We start from the raw sequence: 24571 nt of genomic DNA, 5'->3' as shown, positions 1-24571 counted from the left end.
CTCAATTGCTTTCATGTACAAAAACAAACAAATTTAAAACAACAGAGCTTATACATGCAAGTCGTGTCTTAACCTCGTCTAACAGAGTTTGCTCCCTGAGGGAGCAACACATCAATAATATTCATACATTTTTTTAATGCTAGAGACAACATTGTGGTGAAATGACTTATGGAACCACTGCCCTATAAACTCAAAAAGGATTATAAAGATTGTGTTAAATTTTAATGGTGTTACATTGTGGTAAGACAATGAGGCAATGGTGCTTGGTCTAGGACGAATGTCAGAACTTTAGAAGGTCACATGTTACATAAATAATTCTCTAACAATAGACCAGTCCACAAATGGAAATGTAATTCCTGTGTATGTCCGGTGCATATTTTGAAATGTGTAAACAAAATGGAAGTAAAATGATGGTACCTAGACAATTAGTTTGGAAAAACATTCAGGATTAATGAGATATTGAATCTTTTAGTTTGGCTCTTAAAGTGTTCAACACAAAATGAATATATATTAGAAAACTGTACACAGCATTAAATATACAGAGAACTTCTCCTCCCTTCTTTCTTGGAAAAATGAAAACTAAAATAAATCAATATTTTGTACAGTTAATTGGAAGCAAAATCTTTTTTTTTTTTTTTTGGCTGCGATGGCCTTAAAGGGGTGGAATAAAAAAACTAATAGACTAATGGAATAGAGTGTATATGAGAATAATATAAATCATATTAATCAGTGACAATTCCCGACATTTTACTATATATGATTTCTATGCAAGCAGTGTCTACTGTAGGTGTAAGAAAAACTGCAAAAAATAGAAAAAAGAAGCAAGAAATAGATTTTTTCTCTCACTGTGTGAGGCATTAGTGAAGTATTGATATTGTTCAGCAACACAATGTGAGTCACTGAGGCTTCAGGACATCTTGCTTTTCACACGTCAGTATAGCTTGTGTTTCATTCAAGTACCCCAACACACACACAGTGTTTCTTTGTTCTCATCTGGTAACTGTTATGTTGAAGGACCATTACTGATGCATGATAATTGGATCTAAAATGATTTTCCTCAACCATGTAAAAATTGAGACTGACTGAAGCTGACTCTGGTGGCCTCTGTTCAATTTCATCTTTTCAATGCCTACAGCAATACAACTGCCCATTTATTTTGTCCCAACCCTAGGGGAAGTTTTTAGGCTAAAAGCTTGTCACAGGAGTGAGCACCAATGCAGATATTAATAGAAATTGCACTTTTTTTTATAGAAAGCTTGTCAGAAAAGTTCACAGGGAATCTGGTTGAGACTAGTGATGTGTATTAGGACACGTTGACCAAAAAAATTGAATGTTTTTGATTTTGATTTCAGGCATGACAAGCTGTCAGATCTGAAACTCAGTGTGTGCCTAGTTGGTGCTGCTGTACAACAAAACACAACTTTTAATTTAGGCTACAGCACAGTGTACATACCTACTTAGAACACAGCCCTTGACAATAATAAAATTTGAATTTAATTTATATTGCTTTCATACGGTATTTGAAACCCCCAAAGCACAGGGAGAACACGTAAACTTCACACACAGGACATAAGTAAGAATCAAACATCAAGTCTTGGAGATGGAAGACAACCATGCTAACCACTTACAGTAACTACCATTTTCCCCGTGTTCTCATTTCAATTACTTGAAACACTATAGTATTTTCTAACCACTTTGTTAAACAGATGTTAGTTAGCCTTTATTTCATAGCATCATTCGCAAAGCCTTTCGAAGTGCTTTCTCTTGAAAAGACCCTGTATTTTGATAGTGTTTCTAAAAGCTTAAGAAAAACATTGTAAGGAGGAGTCGTACGGCTCGTGATCCATGTGCAGCGTGATTTCTGTCAAAACACGGCAAAACGATATCAAAGGGCAGGCACAAAATCATAAACGAAAAGGCAGGCAGAAGGTCAGGGCAGGCAACAAACAATCGGAGAATCAGAATACCAAAATAGAGTCAAATAATACGGTGGCCGGGAAGTGCAAAACAAATTAACAAAACCCAAACCAAATTAACAAAACCCAAACCAAATTAACAAAACCGAAAACACATTAACAAAACCCAAACCAAATTAACAAAACCCAAACCAAATTAACAAAACCGAAAACACATTAACAAAACCCAAAACACATTAACAAAACCCAAACCAAATTAACAAAACCCAAACCAAATTAACAAAACCCAAACCAAATTAACAAAACCCAAAACACATTAACAAAACCCAAACCAAATTAACAAAACCCAAAACACATTAACAAAACCCAAACCAAATTAACAAAACCCAAACCAAATTAACAAAACCCAAAACACATTAACAAAACCCAAACCAAATTAACAAAACCCAAACCAAATTAACAAAACCCAAACCAAATTAACAAAACCCAAAACACATTAACAAGTCAGACAACCCGGAAGCGGTTGGTATAATTTGTTAAGGGAAACTTACCATCATCGGACGAGACACCTTTCATTCACCTTTATATCTTTAATGACAGTCGTCTTGTCCAATGATTGGTAAGTTTCCATTCACAAACTATACCTACCGCTTCCGGGTTGTCTGAATCGGTGCATGAAACACATTAACAAATCAGAAAACACATTAACAAATCAGAAAACAAATGAACAAATCAGAAAACAAATGAACAAATCAGAAAACACAACGACATTTCAGACAACCCGGAAGCGGTTGGTATAGTTTGTGATTGGACAAGACACCTGTCACTCAAAGTATACATGAAGTTCAACAGTCTGCCACAGGGAAAAGTTGGAATGGATGGATGGAATGGATTACTGTGGATTAATTCTGTTATTTTCTTGAACGGAGAACTTTATTTAAACGGAGAACTTTACACATTACACATAAGATTCCATACCTGTATATCTTGAGTGACAGGTGTCTTGTCCAATGATCGGTAAGTTTCCATTCAAAAACGATACACTACCGTTTCTGGGTTGTCTGACTTGTCGTTGTGTTTTCGAATTTGTTAATGTGTTTTCTGATTTGTTAATTTGGTTTGGGTTTTGTTAATTTGGTTTGGGTTTTGTTAATGTGTTTTGGGTTTTGTTAATGTGTTTTCGGTTTTGTTAATGTGGTTTGGGTTTTGTTAATGTGTTTTCGGTTTTGTTAATTTGGTTTGGGTTTTGTTAATTTGTTTTGCACTTCCCGGCCACCGTAGTCAAAACCGGAAAACAAAATAGCAACAAGGAAACGCTCAGAATGACAGCAAACGCTAGACGAGACTTCGCAGTGGGGGAAGGTTCAAGTTCAGCCTTTATAGCGTGGAAAATGGGAAACAGCTGGTGGCGTAATTAGCCCGGCGTGGGGCTTTGTGGGAATAGCAGTCCGGAAGTGCCTAATATTCCGGCGAAGCTTCTCTGTGTTGCCGGCTGGGAGGCGGGGCAGGTGTGCCGACCGTGACAAACATTAGCCTTAGCTGCTTTATAACTGAGAAAGTGTGCATGTAATTACAAATAATACCACACATATTACATTTGTAAAAGAAAAATAGCTAGTTAATGCATTCAATATTATTCTCTTATGCACAGAAAAGACCTTTTTGAAATAATTTTGAAGTACATTTTTGGACTTCTTAGCCTGGCTGAACAACTTTCTTCTTCTTTTGGAACCCAGTTCAGAGAAACAGCCTCGTTCAGGCAAGTATTACCTTCTTAAAGTTGTTCAGTTCTACAGCCTTCTCATCTTCTACTTGACAACTACATGGTACTTTGATAGCACTATAGTTTCCTTTACAACTCTGTCTTAGAACAGGATAAACAGTACAATGTATGACCAAAAGTATGTGGACATCTGAGTATCGAACATTCTATTAAAATAAAAGTGTGTTAATATTGAGTTATTAACCCCTTGCTGCGAAAAATACGTCCATTAGAAAAGTCAGTGAAAAGTCTTCTTAATGTTACAACATACAAAGACCTTCTACTTTCTTTTTCCCCTCTAGCTCATTGGTTTGGAAGAGTAAGTATGTGGTTTGTGCCAAATACAATAGAAATCAGACAGATTATGGCCATATTCCTCAGTTAGAGAAGCTGCAAACTCAGCCTAAGCTACTGTGTATGCTTAAACAAATTTTTCTCCTGAACGTAAGAAGCAGGGCATCAGGGAGCATTGCCTTACAGCTCCAGGTTCAGTTTGATTCTAAGCTCAGGTTAATATCTGTGTGCAGCTATCCTGGGCTAGGATCTGGATCTGCCCTGACAATGATCAGGATTACTAAAGATTAACAAATGATAAAGACAAAGCAGAGTGAGACTAAGTGCCTAATGGGAATAAGCACTTGGATGGCAACATCACTTCTTTTACATTTCTATAGCATTGTATATTCAGATTATTACAGCATCTGATTATACAGTTTCTAGTAAATTCTAGTTCAGGTAGTAGTATATTGTTAAAACTTTATTTTCTATTTTATGAGGAATGGTTCTCCAATGCCAACTAAATGGAACCAACTCAAACTCAAAGCCAAACACATCTTAGGAAAACTCACTGCATCTGAATACATTTTCATGTATTCTATAAATCTGTCTTACTTCTTCTCACACCTCCATGGCTAGAACACATTCTCTATACATTTTATAAAGTCTTGTCAATTTTACATAATCCTGGGAGATGCCTGCTGTTATAGTTATTTCTGTCCATTGACAGCATATGGTACACCTTGCCTTCTAATTACCAGACAGATTTCTGTTAACATGAAGAGCAGAATCCTTTAGACTGTTTTGAGGGCTTAGATCAGTTTCAGCTAATTATGTAGGCTTGTATGTATTTATACATACATATAGATTATATATTTGTAAGGTAATCTATAAAAAGAAGAAAATAAAAGAAAATAGAGAAGTTTCTTAAGCTAAAACTATATGAACAGATATAGAGGTTCAGTGGTTAGAAGTAAAGATGTAGTGCTGTGATTAGTTCTCTTTTTGCTGTATTACAGTGTCAATTTAAGTATATTTTGAATATATTTTGGTGACTTGCTAAAGAGATACTAGAAGTATTAGAGTATATACAATTGATGATACCCTTATAATTTTTATTAAAAAAGTCTAAAAACTACATTGTTGACTCATGCACTATAAATGTTACCAATGCACCATTACTGCTTACATTATAAATATCCCTATCTTGGTTTCACAGGCTTCACAAGTAAAACACTTCAGATCAGTCCTGCTCTCCTATAGGCCAATATGAAGTTGTTATGAAGAAAAATGCTGGAGAAAGTTATTAAGCAAGACTTTTAATGTTCATTATAATAAATGAAAAGAAAAGAAAAGAATATTACAACCCAGATGCTTAAAAGATCAGGCCAATTGGCATGCTCGGGCAAGAAGGACGACTGTTAGAGAAGTGTCCAAAAGCCCAATCATGACACTCAGGGAGTTCACTGGCTGAAATAGGAAAATCTGTGCAGACCTCAACAATATCATTAGCTCTTCAGATCTAGACTCTTTTGGAAGCATGGCCATATTTGAAGATATGTAAGCTATTTGAAATAGATTTTGTTGTGTGATGAGACTAAAGTTGAGCCATTTGGTGTAAAGCCAAAGCATAGTTTTGGCAGAAACCTAATATGGCCCAACACCCAGGTTGCTTTTCAGCAGGAAGAATTTGACAGCTTGTTGCAATCTCAGGCAACATGGAGTGTCTGTTCCAGTCAGTCAGACAACTGTATTTAAGGTGAAATATATGTTCCAACAGGACACTGAACCAAAGCAACATATGAGCTAAAGAACTGAATAACAACTACAAAGGAATCTCTATACAGATGGTTGAACAGCTGAATCAAACGGAATGGCTAAATCAAAGCCCAATCTTATATCCAGTTACAATATTATGGCATAACCTGAAAAGTTCTGTCCACAAACTTTCTCCATCTAATTTGGCAGTTTTGGAGAACATTTGCTTTGAGGAACGGAAGATCATACAAAAGTCAAAAAAAGGTTTATGAATACTCATTCGGACAACTCACCTATTTAATAACTGCTAAAATATAATTCGTTTAGAATGGCTGGATACTTTTAAACATTTTAAGCCTGGCTGAATCATTTAAGCAATTTGTATATTTTTACAGAGGCCCTTCATCAGGTGCTTACTATTGAAATTTTTAAATATTTATTGCAGAAACAAGCGCAGATAAATGAATAGGCACAAAAGGCTCTCAAATAAGGACTCAATTCAACCAAACTCATCTTAACAAAACTCGGTTCATCTTATTAGCCTTTAAATACCTTCATGTTGTTGGTTGCCTGGTGTATGAAAGATTGATGAAGTTCAGCTAAAGACTTTGGGATGAAAAATGAAATGAAAGATGCCCTTCTCTGATCCATCAATCAAAATGATTAATGCCTTCTATTTCATATTACCCTTTCTAATGAATCAAGAGGGTAGGACTCGCAGAGCTCAGTGTGCCAAAGTATAGTCTCACAGGGCTGAGTTTATGTGATTAATTATTAGTCAGAATTTCTTTTATACCTATTAACACTTATGGAGGTATGTGGAGTTCACTCAAACAGATTTACACAAGCTAAAAGGCTGACTACATACACACAGACACAGACATAGACACACACAGACACACACACACACACACACACACACTTGTGCCCTTATTGCAATTAATTAATGCTGTCATGCTATATGCACACACATACATACACACACACACACACACACACACAGTACACACATCTTGTAAGGACCTTCCACTGATATATGTACAGTATGTGTATGTGCATGTGTGTGAAACTCAACTGCAAACTAACTTAATAGGAAACATTCTGGATACTTGAAATTTGATTTATTGGCAGCAGTATAACAAATCTAATATCACACACAATGCTCAGAAAGTAGCGTTCTCATGCTGGTGTATTATTTCATATCAACTACAGATGCCATAATGGGATAAACAATAATATTTAACTATTAGCCTTTTTTATAATATAAATGACTTATCGTCTTCTCTGAGTAACAGGTAGCAGGATGTCATGGTGTCACCTGACTAATTATAGTGGATCCTGATTGCAACGGCTGTAGAATTTCCCAAACTGTGACCTTGAGCACGTTGGTGGAATGAGTCAGATGCTGTATCATGGCATGGAGGAGAATAGGCAGAATTCTTCAAAATGTTTTCCAAAACTGTAGTAGCTTCTTCTTAGTCACTGCCTTTTACAAGTTTGGATTCAGTTCTATATTGGTGCTAACCTTCCTGACCTGTTCATTGAGCTGTTTGGCTGATGGAGAGTTAAGGAGACAGGACAGTTCCCTGGGGTAGCACAATGTTGCTCAGCACCTCCACAGTTCCACACTCAGTCCTGAATCTTTTCAAAGTCTCTTTTATTAGTCAGATTACCTGTGATCCAGGAGACTGTGGAGGCATGAACCTTTACTGCACTTCCTAGTAAAGCAGGAGAATAATCATTGATTCTTGGCATATTGATTAAACACAATAAAATCAGAATTTTGAATATACACTTCATTACAATGACATGTTCAGTTTTTAAATCATTAATAGTGAAAGCATTAAAAGGTTCCGTCTCATAGTCTGATGCATTTAAGCTTTTCTGTTGTGCATTTTGACCAGCATTCAATCAGACATTGTACCGAATGTTCTCCAAACTGACTGTTAAAGCTTTTATAATGTGCAGCAAATATATAAGCTGGGTTATTTAAAATATCATTGAATTTATAATTTGAACAACAACAATAACAATGGACCCGAAATGGTACAGTCACATTTAATGCTTGTAGGCATTACAGTTTTGGGTCTGTTTTATCCTCGCTTTAAAGTCTGTTCCTGCCATGTCATGCCAGAGCTACAGTTTTATTAAGATTGAGTGGCGGTTTGTGGTATTCTGGCAGCAAGATTCAGATGAGCTCATGTGTGTCACTCCATACTAATATGTTGATATGCAGAGCAGTTAAAAGTCTGTCATGGTTTTTTTGATTGTTTTTGGTTTTGAATTTCTGTTCTGTTTTATGTAATTTCAAGTGTGATCTTCAACTTTCTTCGGTTTAGTGAGTATCCTGTGCTGAAAAGCATTCTACTGAGTGTAGATGGAGTCTTTGTCATAGAATTTCAGTGTAACATTTATACTTCTGCAACACTTATAACGGCTTTAGGCAGGACAAATCTAAAATTCTCCTTAAGTGTATAAAAATGACTGTATTCTTTAGTTTAGAGTGGTTTGGTGAAAAGCAATACCTCCTCACTTACTATGCTTCATAGCACTCTATTATCCATGAGTGCTTTAAGGTACATGCATTTACTTTCCAGTGGCAAGACATATGTTTATCAAAAGCTAAGCATAATTGCTTTTTGATTGGCATGACATAAATTCCTTTTTGAAGGGAAACAGAGGGAGGCTTTTTTCCCCCCAGCTAATTATAGCATGAAGCTAAAAGACAGTTCTGGCATTGCTAGAAGTCTTCTTGACCCAGTTTGGAATTTCAGCTATGAATGCATTTGGTGTTGTAGTTTTGAATTGATGTAAGAAGGCGCTTTTCCGAATAGTACTTAAAGACAAAAACAATTCTCTCTTGTAGTATATGCTATTGAGAATAGAATATGTCTTTGTCTTCTCATCACAATGGTATGAAATCTCTTTAGAGCATCTGCTGCCTGAGGCAAAGAGATAGCTTCATACTGTTGAACATGACTTATATGAAATGTTATTTTTTCACATGCCTCTATTTATCCATCTCTCATGAACGATGCATTTCTCTTGTTTCATCTTCAGGCCCATTGAATAACTCATGAATCAAGTTGCTGGAGATTTACTGGAGATGAACTTTGATCCATATTAGATTTAAGGCAATTGATTCTTTATAGAAGATGCAATGTAGATGCACAGCTCTACTTTGAACCATACCCATGCTTCCACACTGATCTGAACAAAATCACCACTAAAACAGCCTGATCTTCACAGTGGAGTCCCTGTATAACATAAAATGTTTAACACAAGCATCCAAGTGATAAGATTTTTTTTTTAACTTGGTTTCAACTTTAATGTTTTCAGTATATTGAAGTACATTATTTAGGATTATGTCTGTCTTATGGATAAAATCATTTGTTTAATATTCACTTCCTTATTGTAAGCTTCAACTTGCCCTTCATGCTGAAACATTGCTGCTGTTATTAATATTTGTATATTTTGGTCTTTATTAGATTTGCATCTAATTCAAAATTCAGCAGCCTGTTTTATGTGAGATAAGCACCTCAGCCAGGATCCCAATCAGGGTCAAGCACAGTGGAAATTGCATTGTAGAAATAATTAGTTCATGTCAAATTGAGACAAATCCATTCCCATGCTAAATTTGATCTTGGTCCTGACTGAGAGTTTGTACAGAAATGTTTCTGTTACAGTATATTTTCTTTCTCAATGCACAAAATTTGATTATATCCAATTTCCTGGTAAACCTAATGACCCTAATGACAATGCATGAATAAAACCAGCTAACTGAAATGAAGGTTTGGCCTCAAAAAGCATTTGATGGTTTTTGGTCTTGATCTTGACTCAGTATCAGTTTTATTTGGAGGTGATATAGACAAGAAAGAAAGCGAGCAAAAACAAACCCATAAACATGGCTGCCAACTTTTGAGTTCAGCTTAGAGTGAGATCTTGGGGTGGGGCTTTGGTTGTGGGAGGGGCTTATGGAGGGGTGTGGCTTAGTGTGGAAAAAAATACAAACACAAAATCCTTGCATTAGATGTGTATTAAGTATTGTAATGACCGCCCCCCTTTTTCTCTCTTTAATCCGTCACTAGAGGGCAATATAACAATGTTGGGGAAAATGAGGTCAGAGGTCAATCTTTGTAGCAAATTGGTCACATGTCATGTTAGCTCAAACTGCAGAGACGATGATAGAGGAGTTCGTATAATGGTTTAGTTTCCCCTTAGGAGTGCGGATCGAGGTATGTTTTGTTATATTTTACGTTTATATATATGTATTACTTATTTGTGACGTTAAAGTCTGGTTATTATGTTTTATGTCAATGTGCTTATGGTTATTTATTTTCTATTTGTCTTTCTGCATAGTTTTACGGTGTCTTGAACGGTGCTATTGAAGTGAGAGTGACGCTGCATCCGAGGCTATTCCCGCATCGCGCCGCTGTTCGAGACTACTTCCGCATCGCGCTGCTGTTTCGAGGTTATCACCGCATCGCGCGGCTGGTTCAAGGCTTTCTTTGCGTCACGCTACTGTTTCATTGCACTCTGATCGCTGCATTCACCAAGATTAGGAAGAGAACAGTAAATCAAAGCACTTTGCTACAGATACAGAGTTGCTCAAGATAAGTGAAACAAATCACAAGTACACCTCATTTATACAGTACATGTGACTTTGCAAATTGAAACTTTGATTATTAAACTGGACTTTAATTAAATGTTTTATAAACATTGTTAGTTTATTGTACATGTAAAGAATTGATAGTTTCAAGGTCTAAAGTAAAGAGGTTGTAGGATTAATCACTGAAGGGTGAAAATATTTACCTTGTGGATGTGATTTACTAGCACATGCTATAGCTGAAGTTGATTGGTATTTATGCAATGTGATGTCTATTCATTAACATGTGGTGTGTTTATTATGCAAATACTTTCTAGAATTGTCTGAATGTTGAAATTCCATAGAGCGGTTGCATGACATTTGCCTTATTCCTGTTTGCTATCAAATTGAGTGTCTAAATTATAGAGGTCTTCACTGCTCCTCAAAATGGAAGACAGACAAGAAATGGAAGACGCATCTAAGCAAACAGCTGAGCAAGCAAGTAAAATGCCATTCCCTCCAAAAGAACAACAAATCAGATCAAGTTCACGAAAGGGAAGTTTAACAGAGAAGTGCCTGGAGATGCATAACATGGAAGCAAAAAGGCATCAGAAAGCCTTTAACAAGGCTTATGACTCCTGGAAGCAGGCAGCTAAGGAAACAAGGTCCAAATTGAAAACTTTATGCTCACGTGGAGATCTTGATCTAATCCAAAGAAACATTCAAGACCAACAAGATGTAGTTAGCCAGTGTTATGCTCCATTGTTGCGCAATCATACTGCAACTCCAGAAATTGTTCAAAGAATTGATGCTTGTACCATATTGACTGCAGAAATCTGTGATCTGGTGAGCAACCGAATAGAAACCTCTGATGACATTGATAACGAAGTTGCTGTGAAAGAGAAAGTAAGACAAGTATTAAACAAAGATGAGTATGAATCTATTTTTGGTGGCACAAACACTGAAACTGTCATCTCAGGATCATTACCAAGTTTAGAAGGCCAGTCAAAAATAACCTCCAAAACTTCCAGTAAGCGAGCTGATGCCGAAGCAGAACTTGCAGCTAAAGTAGAGCAAGCCAAAGCCATGCAAGAAATCTACGATCAGCAAGCGAGACTACACAAGATGGAAAATGACTGGAAGGTGAAAGAAGCAAAAATGCAAGCAGAGATTAAACAAAGGGAAACAGAAATGCGTCTAAGACTTGAGGAGGAAAGAACGAGGCTGCAGATGCTAAAGGCTGATAAGGAAGTCAAGGTTGCTGCAGCTCGTGTGAAGGCATACAATGATTTTGAGGGAAATCCTGGAGACCATGATGAGGAAAGAGTCGATGTAACTATGCCTAACTGGATAGAGGCTAATAGCAAACCCCAGCTAAATCCTGAGGTAGAGTCTTTCCATCCTCATCAGGCGTTTCAACAGCCACAGATAACTCAAGATACATCAAGCTTAACTCAAGCATTAATAAACTCCCTGAGTATAAGTCGACTACCCACTCCAGAGCCGACAACTTTCACTGGTGATCCACTGAAATTTATTGACTGGAAAATGTCCTTTACAGCACTTATTGATCGCAAGTCAATTTCAGCGAGTGAGATGTTCTATTTGAAAACCTATCTTGCTGGAGAAGCCCGCAAGGCTGTGGAAGGATTCTTTTATAGAAACTCAGAAGACGCATATCTGGGCGCCTGGAAGGTTCTCAAAGAGAGATATGGAAATCCATTCATTGTTCAGAGAGCCTTTAGAGAAAAACTAATGAAATGGCCGAAGATTGGTGCTAATGATCCTCTGTTGCTACGAGAATTCACTGATTTTCTACAAGGCTGTGTGGAAGCAATTCCTCATGTGAAAGGATTAGATATTTTAAATGACTGTGAGGAAAATTACAAACTACTCAAGAAATTACCTGAGTGGATTGTACGCAAATGGAACAGAATTGTGGTGGAAGAGTTGGATGAATCTGGTGACTATCCAAGCTTTAAACGGTTTGCAGAGTTTTTAAGGAAAGAATCGAAGATAGCTTGCAACCCTGTCACCTCTTCACTCCTGATGAGTTCTAAAGTCTCAGATGAAAGATTACCCAAAAGAGCTAAGGCTCTGAACACTACAGCTCAAGTTAAGGGCTCAACAATAAAGAGACCAGAATTCCAATCAACACCGTCATGCTCTGTTTGCAAGAATGAAACGCACCATATCACCAAATGTCCTGACTTTGCAGCAAAATCCAAAGACGACAAAAGGCTTTTCATTCGCGAGAACCACCTCTGTTTTGGATGCTTGAGGAAGGGGCATATCACAAAGGACTGCAAAAGACGACACACCTGTGGCACCTGCGGCCTTCGCCATCCGACGTGCTTACATGAAGAACGTGACAAAGGGCCCATAAAGGCACCAAGATCAGACTCGGCTCCTACAGACTCACACACAAGCCAGGAAGTCCAAAAAGTCATGTCTCATGCCCTAACACAGTGTGCATCAGCCACCTCTAGCATTGTTCCTGTCTTCATCTCGACAGTGGAGGAACCACACAATGAAATTCTTATGTATGCCCTACTTGATACGCAAAGTGATTCGACTTTCATCCTGAAGGATTTTCTGGATGAGCTACGTGTAAACAGTCAGGCAGTAAAGCTAAGGCTAAGCACCATGGCCGCTACTGATACAGTCACCTCAAGTTACAAGGTTAACGGCCTGCGAGTTCGAGGACTCCAAGGAGGGAGGGATATTCAAGTGAAGCAAGCCTACACTTGTGATTTCATTCCCGTGGACAAAACTTATATTCCAACTAGGAAAACAGCATTACAATGGCCACACCTAAAGCACATAGCCAATGAGTTACCCCCACTTCAGAGCTGTGACATAGGGTTACTGATAGGATATGATTGTCCTGCAGCTTTAGCTCCACTAGAGGTTATTATTGGCAGAGAAAATGAGCCATTCGCTCAGAAAACAGAACTTGGCTGGAGCATCATAGGCCTTTGTAATCCCCATCTGGATAGACAAGGAAGCCAAAGCTTTGTTCATCGAGTTTTAGCGAAGGAAATGTCAGTCCCATCTGCTAATGAGATCTTAAAGGTGCTAGAGTCGGACTTCAATGAGAAGAGTTCAGAGGACAAACATGTATCCCAAGATGATATCTGTTTCATACGACTTCTCACTGATAACATCAAGCAGAACGATGATGGACATTATCAGCTACCTCTTCCCTTCAAAGGTAATGGTCCTCCCTCACTACCCAACAACAAGAAGCTTGCTACTGCACGACTACAGCATTTAAAGAGGAAATTAAAGAACAACAAACAGTATCTTGAGAGTTACAAGACATTCATGGACGAAATGTTTAGCAAAGGAGAGGCAGAGCCAGCCCCGCAACATCTGATGGAGAAACATTATGGTACATACCACATCATGGAGTTTATCACACTCAGCGACCAGGCAAATTGAGGGTAGTGTTCGATTGCTCTGCAAAATTTCATGGAATTTCTCTTAACGATACTCTTCTCACCGGCCCAGACCTGATCAACTCCTTGGTGGGAGTATTGTGCAGATTTAGAAAGGAAAACGTTGCTGTGACATGTGACATCGAAAAGATGTTCCATCAATTCCTTGTTCCTCCTGACGAAAGAAACTACTTGAGATTTTTATGGTGGGAGGATGAAGATTTGGAAAGAGAACCCCATGAGTTTAGGATGGCTGTGCATCTCTTCGGCGCTGCCTCGTCTCCTGGATGCGCCAACTTTGGCCTAAAGTACTTGGCAGAACAATATAATTCTGAATATCCATCAGCAGCATCATTCATTAAGAAAAACTTCTACGTAGATGATGGCTTGATCTCCGTTCCATCGATCCAAGAAGCTAAAGAGCTTATAGTCGAAGCCCAAGCACTGTGTAAGCGTGGTGGTCTGCGCCTTCATAAGTTTAATTCAAATGAAAGGGAAGTCCTCCGCAGTGTGGATTCATCCGAAGAGGCAACAACCACCAAACCACTCAACCTTAATCCTGAAGCAACAGGATATGTTCTCGGCATTCAGTGGTCGATGGCAGATGATACATTCAGTTTTGATGTTAACCTGAAAGACCAACCATCAACACGTCGTGGGATTCTGTCGGTCATTGCTTCCTTGTACGACCCTCTCGGGTTTGTAAGCCCTTTCCTCTTGAAAGGAAAATTCATTCTTCAGGAGCTGTGTCGCAGAAATATTGGATGGGATGATCTCCTTCCCGCTGATTTATTCCCACGGTGGGACGAGTGGAAAAGTAGTCTCCAAGATCTGAAGTACTTCACCATTCCAAGATGTTATCATCCGCCATCCTTTGGCATCATTGTTAGGACAGAGCTGCATCACTTCTCAGATGCAAGCAATCTAGGGTACGGTGCATGTTCTTACCTTAGGTTCAAAAATGACAAAAACGAAGTGCACTGCAGACTTGTAATGGCCAAAGCTAGAGTTGCTCCCACAAAAATTAAGATCATTCCAAGAATGGAACTGTCTGCAGCTGTAGTTTCTGCCAGAATGAGTGCTATGTTAAAGACTGAACTCGAAATGAAAATCGATCAGGAGTTCTTTTGGACTGATTCGCAGGTAGTGCTGGCATATGTCAACAACGAAGCAAGAAGATTTCATGTGTTCGTTGCAAACCGTGTTCAGTTAATCAGAGATATCACAGATGTAAGTCAGTGGTATTATGTCAACACATCTGAAAATCCTGCTGATCACTCCTCCAGAGGTCTTTATGCCTCAGACATATACACATCATCCTGGATAACAGGACCTAAATTTCTATGGGAAAATGAAGTGCTTCCAACGCCCAACCCTTCCAGCAGTCTACTCATTGGTGATCCTGAGGTCAGACCAACTCAAGTATTTTCAACTAAAAGCAGTGACAGTTTAGACTTTCCTAACCGATTTAATTGCTTTTCCTCATGGAGAACACTCATTAAAGTGCTCGCTAGAATAAAAAGACTAGCCTCAAGTCAGCAATATCCTACTGACATTGTCACTGTGGAAGAACGTGCAAGAGCTTCTGAGGTCGTGATTAAACTTATTCAGCATCAATCTTTCTCTCAAGAGATAAAGAGGATTCAAGGAGGCAAGGCTCTTCCAAGCTCAAGTACGCTCTTTCACCTCAATCCTATATTGAGAGGAGGTCTTCTTTGTGTTGGAGGAAGATTGCAACTAGCATCCCTAAGTGAAGAGCTAAGACATCCAGTGATTCTGCCTAAAGACAGCCACTTAACCAAACTTATTCTGGCCCACTATCATGCCAAAGTTTGCCATCAAGGGAGGTATCAAACACTCATGGAACTCAGAGCAAATGGATTTTGGGTGATTGGTGGAAGTAAATCAGTTGCTAAATTGATACACCGCTGTGTCCAGTGTAGGAAGCTCAGACGTCCGACAGAACAACAACAAATGGCTGAGCTCCCTAAAGAGCGCGTCGAAGCCTCTGCCCCCTTTTCCTACTCGGGTATGGACTGCTTTGGCCCATTTGTTATAAAAAGAGGTCGAAAGGAGTACAAAAGGTATGGACTCATCTTTACTTGCCTCTGCTCTCGAGCTGTCCACATTGAAATGCTCGAAGATCTGTCCACAGACACATTTATCAATGCCTTGAGATGTTTCATCAGCCTTCGAGGGGCCGTTCGTCAACTCCGCTGTGACCGTGGCACGAATTTCGTGGGAGCTAATAATGAGCTCAGAGAAGCTCTCAAGGAATGTGATGTCAAAGTTCTGGAAAGGTTCCTTGTTGAAAACCAATGTGAATTTGTCTTTAATCCCCCCTCAGCGAGTCACGTCGGTGGTGTCTGGGAACGGCAAATAAGGACAGTTCGCAATGTGCTTAATGCCACCCTTTCACAGTGTCCAGGCAGACTTGATGATTCTTCCCTGAGAACATTGTTCTATGAAGCGATGGCTATTATCAATAGTCGTCCCTTAACAATAGATGGATTAAACGACCCCAAGTCACTGGAACCTCTAACCCCGAACCATCTCATTCTGATGAAGTCCAAGATTGCTATTCCTCCGCCCAGGAAATTTCAAAAGGAAGACATGTACGCGACAAAAAGGTGGCGTCAAGTTCAATATTTGATAGAACAGTTCTGGAGTCGTTGGAAAAAGGAATATCTCATGAACATCTCCACACGGCAAAAGTGGCATACACCCCGGCGCAATCTGAAAGTCAATGACATAGTCATCATCAAAGAGGACATGATGCCAAGAAATCAATGGCAATTAGGCAGAGTTGTGGAAGTCATTCAGGGGAGTGATGGTTTAGTTAGAACAGTTAAAGTTCAAACAGGTGAGCAAAAACCAAACAGCAAGCTAGAGCTGCACTCCAAACCTACCATCCTTGAGAGGCCAATTCAAAAGTTAGTGGTCCTGCTTGAGAGTGAATGATTGATGAATACCGTGACACTCTTGTATCAGACCATTTCTAAGTGAGTTATTCGTCAATGTTAAGAGTCTAACAGCGGTCATTAAGGTTAAAATCATGTATGATATGTTTGTTAGTTTTTCTTTTGTTTTGCACCATAACATGATTTGGTGGGAGTGTAATGACCGCCCCCCTTTTTCTCTCTTTAATCCGTCACTAGAGGGCAATATAACAATGTTGGGGAAAATGAGGTCAGAGGGCAATCTTTGTAGCAAATTGGTCACATGTCATGTTAGCTCAAACTGCAGAGACGATGATAGAGGAGCTCGTATAATGGTTTAGTTTCCCCTTAGGAGTGCGGAACGAGGTATGTTTTGTTATATTTTACGTTTATATATGTATTACTTATTTGTGACGTTAAAGTCTGGTTATTATGTTTTATGTCAATGTGCTTATGGTTATTTATTTTCTATTTGTCTTTCTGCATAGTTTTACGGTGTCTTGAACGGTGCTATTGAACCGTGCATTGAAAGGATAATACAGACCGACGCAAGGAAAGGGTTTTGCGTCAAAATTAAACGTTCAAACATCAGTGAAAGCTCTCTGCCTTATTCTTTGGGACTAAGGGGCCGCTACAAGTATATACTAATTGTGAAAGTATTTGGTATCTGTACAGAATTTCTTGGGAGATTTACATTACATTTAATTTTCACAAACATTTTACAGAAATAGGATTAACATGTGATTAACATGTTCACAGATTAACCAAGTGCTGGTGGCTGATTTTGCAGCCTTAATCATTGATTGGGATGTCGTTGACTTGACATTCTGTTCTTAGAAAACAATAATTAACATTAACTACTAGGCATGTCCAGATATTTGTCATCTGGAAATGCTTTTGTACTGTTTTTTTATGATAAAGTTATGTAAAATAACTGCTCCGTGCTGCAAAACAAACAACTCTGCTAATGCTAACTTAATTCTATATAAACTATATAACAGCATAGGCCTATTAGTTACTAGCCTAAACTGGACTTAAGTAAAGTTGGCCGCATATTCACAGATTGGAGTTTCCCGAGTCAATAACTCCTGAGATAAAAGCTCTTTTTACACAAATAACACCTCTTTTCTATCTTTGTAATGTAGAGAGGCAGCTAGAACCCAATTTTCCTCAAAATCTGCTTTCCTCCTTGGTGGACAAAATACATCTAAGTCTGTATGTGCAGACGACTGAGAGACAGGTTCCAAGGGACCACCTGCAAAGTGCAAAACCCGAAAAGCGAATACTAAAAAACAGTCAATAACTTCACTGTAATACACTGTACTGTCACCAGCTCACACAACACTGATGTGCCACTGTACTGTCACCACTGATACTACAACACTTACTTGGCAGAAATGTCTTTTATTAATTTTTGTTTAAAAAATGTTTAATTTTTTATGATTTTTCATAATAAGAAAAATCTATAACACGGCTATTATGGAAATTATATTCAATAACTTCACCGTAATACACTGTACTGTCACCAAACTCAGATCACACATCACTGATGTCCTGATAGTTCTACTACAACACTTACTTGGGGGGAAAAGATTTTTTTTGTATAATTTTTATGATTTCTCATTAAAAAAATCAATAACTTCACTGTAATACACTGTAACTATCAGGACATCAGTGTTGTGTGAGCTGGTGACAGTACAGTGTATTACAGTGAAGTTATTGACTGGTTTTTTGTATTCGCTTTTCGGGTTTTGCACTTTGCAGACGGTCCCTTGGAATCTGTCTCTTAGGTGTTCGCACATAGAGACTTGTGTATTTTGTCCAACGCGGAGTAAAGCTGATATTGAGGAAACTTGGGTTGTAGCTGCCTCTCTACATTACTACGGTGAAAAAGAGGTGTTATTTGTATAATAAAAGCGTTTAGCTCAGGAGTTATTGACTCAGGAAACTCGAATCTGTGAATATGTGCCAACTTTAGTCTAAACTAGATGGAGACACGGAGCGCCCTGTAACTCACTGACCTGCCTGCGTTCACAATTCACATGGTGCAGATGGGAGGGAGTCTCGTGAGAACGTGGGAGAGCGTGAGAATCGGGTCAATTGCGTGAGTCTCACGCTGAATGCGTGAGAGTTGGCAGCCATGCCCATAAATAAAAGACAAATAAATAATTCATTCTATTAGGACAAAAGCTGATAAAAAGATGGGCAGGTGTGGTGTGCACACCTGAAAGCTGTAAACAAAAAAGCAATATTCATATTTAATACAAATGTATTGCTCCCATTTATTTGTTTTCACTTAAAGCAATTTAAGAATACCAGTTTCCTGTTACATGCTTGGTGTCCAGATATTTTTTTCTCTTCCATTTACATGTCACACCATTTTATTTTCACCTCACTTAATTTACACCTAATTCAGCTTTTCTGTCATTTGTTTCTAGACTTTGGACCAAAGGTATTTGAACTTTGGTGGCTTTTTATGGTGCTAATAATGACCTATGTCCAAAACATACAATGCATTTTACACATAGGTAAGATATGAAAGTCTGTGTTTATTAAACCTTTGTAAATCTGGTGGAAATTTTTTGTTTAATTTGGATTAAATCAAGTCAAAAGAAAAGATGTGGATATTGTAGACTAGTGGGAAAGGTGTTGGCCTACCAACCAGACAGAAGTGAGTTTGAATCCCAGGTCCACTAAACTGCCACTGCTGGGCCCCTCAGCAAGGCCCTTAGCCCTCAGTTGTGTAAAATGTAAGTAACCCCGGATAAGGGTTCTGGATAAAGTGGCTTCCAAATGTAGATTTATATAGCACATGTAAAAGAACAGGAGTTGAGTTTTTGGAGTGTTTTAGAATAAAATGTACTTTTAAACTAGAATTCAAAGTAGTAATGTAAAAAGCAAATCTAAGAGGGAGACTGGTCCAGGTTGTGGGTGCAGCAACTGAGAGCCATATATCCATTAGACTTTAAGTGTGAATGTGGGACCTTGAGAAGTAACTGGTTTGATGACCTGACAGACCTGGGAGAGAAATATAGATAGAGGAGATCAGAGATATATTCTCGATTGCCTGGTTTTGTCAAACATTTACAACATTTACTAAAAAAATGAGATAAATGAGGCTGACTATCAGGTACAGTAAGGGCAGCATAAGACTTTGCTTTAGTCATTAATCTAAATACAGACAAGCTTTGTGCTGTTCTCTGACATTGACAAGCAGCAAATTGTGTACCTGCCTCTGTCTACCTGTCCACAAAAGTTTTTTAATGATCTGGCCTCAGAGTTGACTTTGGTGTCAAATGCTTTTCATTAGATAGAAATGCTGATGCGTGTCTATTGGATTATTTCCCCCCCTTTCTACCTATTTTAGGAAGTTTAGCCTTTAGGCTTTATTTCAATTTACTCCTACATCTGGGCCTAGAGCATAGTTCTACATCTGGGCCTAGAGCATAGTTTAATTGGTCCTGTTGGGAGAAAATAACAGTTGGGTTGTAAAAAAGAAAGTCTGAAATATTTCTAATAATAATTAGCATTCGGATAACAGATGATGAAATAGAAAAATATCTACTGTAGACCCAGACAAATATCTTGCATTTTAAATGTATTTGTAACTTTATTTCATTGTGGATTTTTCTGTCTCCAAACCTGCAGTCACTTAGGGAAACATATTCAGTTGGAAGAAGACAAATTGAAGAAACATAATACAGAAACAAAACATTTCAATCCAGCATTACTGAAAATGAAAAGGATCCTTCTGTTTGTGCTATAAATAATGTATTCTCCCATATGGTTCTTCATTTGTGAGCAAGTATACCTCATATTATCAGCAGATTTCCTCTTCAAGAAAATGAGTTCAGTTAGAAAACACAGAAGAGAAGAGGACAGAAAATCTGTTCAGTTTTTTCCCCTGCTTATACACCTTTGTTCATTTTGATGCTAGGTTCATATAACATCTGCATCAAATGACAAATTACAGAGGTGACACATTAGAACATCATAATAACTGATACTGAACTGAAACGTACTCCTGGTTAAGTCAGAACCCTATTGACTATCAAAAAAAATTACATGTTTTAAACAAAAACAATACACACGGTCTCACTCATCCCTTGGAGGAAACATTGACACGAATGACAGAGATGGAAACAGCTATATTTATCTGTTACACTGGGAAGGTTTTAGCACTAACAATCATTACACCGTACAACAGTCAATTACACCATTTACAACACTGTACATCCATTACAAAATTAGACAGTAATAGAATTCATTATCATACTGGAAGCGAAAAAAGATTCAGGACTGATGAAGTGTTAGAGACATTTATTAATTTTTTAATTTGGAGGGAAATAATGACAGTCATTGTTGTGGGTTTTCTAGTACTATCTGGGAACTCGAACTTGCGAAATGACTAATATCTATGTCTAATAATGTCTAATAATAATACATTTTCTTTAGAGAGCACTTTTCGCAAACTAACCATTATAGCCATGTGGAACAACTTGAGTTTTTGATACAGTTTAAATTGCCAGCTCTTTTTTCAAATTACCTCAATCTACCAGTCAACTTCCACATCAGCTAAAAGTCCACAGTGATCAACTCACAAGCCACAAGTTTCTGCTTACAGTCAGTGAACTAATCAAATACACTTTTCTTCAGATTAGTGCATAACCTTTATATAATTTGGGCTGTTCGATTTAAAGTCTCACTTCATCATTCACGTCTGTGTGATGTTACTGAAAGTTCAACTTCTTTGAGATTTGCACTGGTTTGTATGTTGTCCAACCCGACAATATGTGTTATTTCAGTTATTATTATTTTCTTTCTATTCTGTTTTTGTTAACACAGAACTGCTATTTCAACAACAGAAAATGTCAACACCACCTTATATGTATACAATTGTGTAACTTGATTTGATTGTTATGTCAACTCTACATCAAGGTTTATATTCCGTATGACGGCCAATGCCTAATCAAATTAGCCTTTATGGTTATATACTGTATGGACATATGAAATTTGATCTCAGTGCCATAAAGGGCTTATGTTGCATGTAGCCCTAAGTGCCATAAAGGGCTTATGTTGCATGTAGCCCTATGAGCACTTGTCTTACATAAAGTGTACAGTTCTTACAATGCTGCCTTACACACAAAATAAATTAATTAATTAATCAAATTATGGAGACATTTGAATTGTATTGCATTTGTTTTCATGTTGCATCTTTAGAAATGTTGTCTAGAGTCTAGATTGAGTCATCCACATTTTACTCATGCTGGGCCTCATTTATCAAGATGGATGTAAAAAATGGTAAAAAAAAATAATTATTTTTACACAAATAATTTGGGATTTTTATTCAAAAAATCCTACTAGGGCTCCTGAATGTATGTAAATATATCATAAAAGGACTAATGTAGGGATCATTTGATCAGTCTCAAATCGTATATTTTACATTGATTACTCAACTTATATATGGATTAGATTGTCCATTTAAAATAGATTATTTATTTACATCTTTTAGCAGACTTCCCATAACCAGGCTGAATGGTAGAAAATAGTCTCTATTAGAAATAGATCTTCATGCTAGATCACTAGATTATGCCATCATAGAAATGAGCACAAAATCATGCAAACTCCATGATATTCAGAGAAGCTTGAAATTTTTAAAGACATTTTACATGACACGCATTCAGTCGAAGCAACTTTTCTAAGACATTTTACATGACACGCATTCAGTCGAAGCAACTTTTCTAAGACATTTTACATGACACGCATTCAGTCGAAGCAACTTTTCTATTCACGTCCATCAAACACCCATGAGTAAAGCTAAAAAAATCTCCTCAAACTTTGTGAAAACCATTCATTTTGTATAATAGCCATTATTTAAAGATTTTTAAAAAATAATAGAAATAATAGAAAAACTAAAAGAAATGCTGCCATATAAAAGGATCATGGAATGGTCTGTCTGCACATAGCCATAAGCCATATGTTGCAGCTGACTTTAGGGATAGCTCACTCACTGTGCTCAAGAGGGAAAGAAGGTTTAAAGACCGGTAAGATAGACAAACACCTTATGAAATCGGTTTCATTTGCCACAGCAACTTCTTTTCATGCTGTGCAACAGTTCAGCACGTCAGCCGAGACACTTGAAGCAATTTAAAAAGAGCTTTCCTGTGTGATGCGCTTGGTGAGCATAATCATCTTGGTACAGTGTAGACCTTTGTTCTACTCCATTTTCAAATCGCACCGTTTTCTTTCCACCTCACTTAATTCACAGCTAAGCCATCTTTTCTGTAATTTGTCTTTATCTTTTCAGTGCTGTTATAGCGTTTATATGATATATGTATGTTTGTATTAGTAGAGACATGAAAGTCTTGTATAGTCAGTGTATACAGCAGTGTGAGCTTTGCCTTTTATGGAGTTTTGTGTGTTTAGTTGTGCCATGCATACAGTATGCCTAGTAATTATGTGTGACCATCATTCAACAACATACGCATGTGATTATAAAGAAATTAGCATTTCCATAACATTTGTAAATCCAGTGAAAATTTTAATTTTCAGTTTGTCTTATCCAAACGTTTACACACAACTTATATGGATATACTGATAAATAAAGACTCACTGTGTTTAGTCTGTGTTCGGGTTTCTGATTACATAACTGATAAAATCTTGAGGGGAAAAAAAAAACACTTTAAAAGTCATTTTGCTAGGATACCACAGAACAGTGAACAGCACACTTTTACCACATTTGTTTATTATAAACAGCATTATCAGTTGTTTCAATACTTTGCATTTAGATATAACATTATTCAAACAATAATTGTGGAAAAATAGCCATTTTTGCCATCTACATTTAAAAAAAAAGAAAAATTACAGTCTTGCAACCAGATCCTAAAGCTGACTCAAGCAGCTGATTATGTTGGTTTCGTGCAGTCTCAGCTCTGATATGCTTCTTATAGCTCTCATTTCATGGGGAATCCATTGTATTGGAGCAGATTAGATCATCAAGCCTTTATGTTTCTTGCACCTCATCCAGCCCAGGATCTGGTCTCAGTGTACCATAAAGCTCAGAGACAATCCTTGCACAGAGCCACCTGACCCTGGAGAAAGTCTCTGCAGGGACAAAGGCGTCTGTGTTTGGTACTGATCCCAGCACAGCTGAACAGAAGGACTTCCTTTTGCAGGAAACACTCTCTCCCCTTGATAGCCACAGCTGGAAATAAGTGGTTCATCTCCATTTCCAAAGCCTCACACTGAACATCAATCCTACATGAAAGAGAAAAAAAGTATATTTAATTTGGAAGTTTTTCTAGTCTTCAGCTCTCCAGGTTTGGTGAGCCTCTGCCTTATCTTCTGTTCTTAGCTGATAGAAGTAGAACCTGATGTGATGTGAATTATGGGATGCTTTTCTGTTTATCACAGTACTGTATGTACAGGTTGATTATCAGAGTTACTGTAACTTGTCTGTAAGCTCGAACCAGTCTGGCCATTCTCTGTTGACGTCTCTATACAATTCATTCCCAGCTGTAGAACTGCTGCTCACTGGGTGTTTTTTATTTATTGCACCATTCTGTGTAAACTGTACACTCTACATTCCCTTCTGGCATCAACAATCATGCAACGTTTAAAAGCACTGAGATCACAATTTTTCCCCACTTCTATGGCTGAGCATTACCTAAAACTGCTGGCCCATTTGAATGATATTATGTACTGATCTGCTGCCACGTGATTGGCTGATTAGACGATTAATGAATGTTTAGGCGTACAGGTTTTCCTAATTTTTTACTCAGTCTGTGTAGAGAAAGGGTTTAAATATACAGGCATTGTATATTATGGTATCATTATAGACTACTGTAATTGGCTGTTATATAATATACAATATCAAATGTATAATTGATTACAAT

The 24571-nt window shown here is 37.8% G+C and overlaps 2 protein-coding genes across 5 annotated transcripts in view; one reads left to right on the top strand and one right to left on the bottom strand.

The window, feature by feature from the left end:
• Nucleotides 1–24571, top strand: part of LOC132861438 (uncharacterized) — a 64023-nt gene that overhangs the window by 35829 nt on the left and 3623 nt on the right. The window lies entirely within an intron of this gene.
• The window catches only part of LOC132861437 (alpha-1,6-mannosylglycoprotein 6-beta-N-acetylglucosaminyltransferase B-like), an 80417-nt gene continuing 79580 nt past the window's right edge, over nt 23735–24571 (bottom strand). For both annotated transcript variants that reach the window (XM_060892960.1, XM_060892961.1), the window contains exon 17: nt 23735–23933. In XM_060892960.1, the coding sequence (XP_060748943.1) occupies nt 23735–23933 (199 nt within the window). The remainder of the gene's footprint in view (nt 23934–24571) is intronic.

This window comes from Tachysurus vachellii, chromosome 18 (genome assembly GCF_030014155.1).
Source record: "Tachysurus vachellii isolate PV-2020 chromosome 18, HZAU_Pvac_v1, whole genome shotgun sequence".
Classification (NCBI taxonomy): domain Eukaryota; kingdom Metazoa; phylum Chordata; class Actinopteri; order Siluriformes; family Bagridae; genus Tachysurus; species Tachysurus vachellii.
This window is presented reverse-complemented; position numbering and strand designations above follow the sequence as displayed.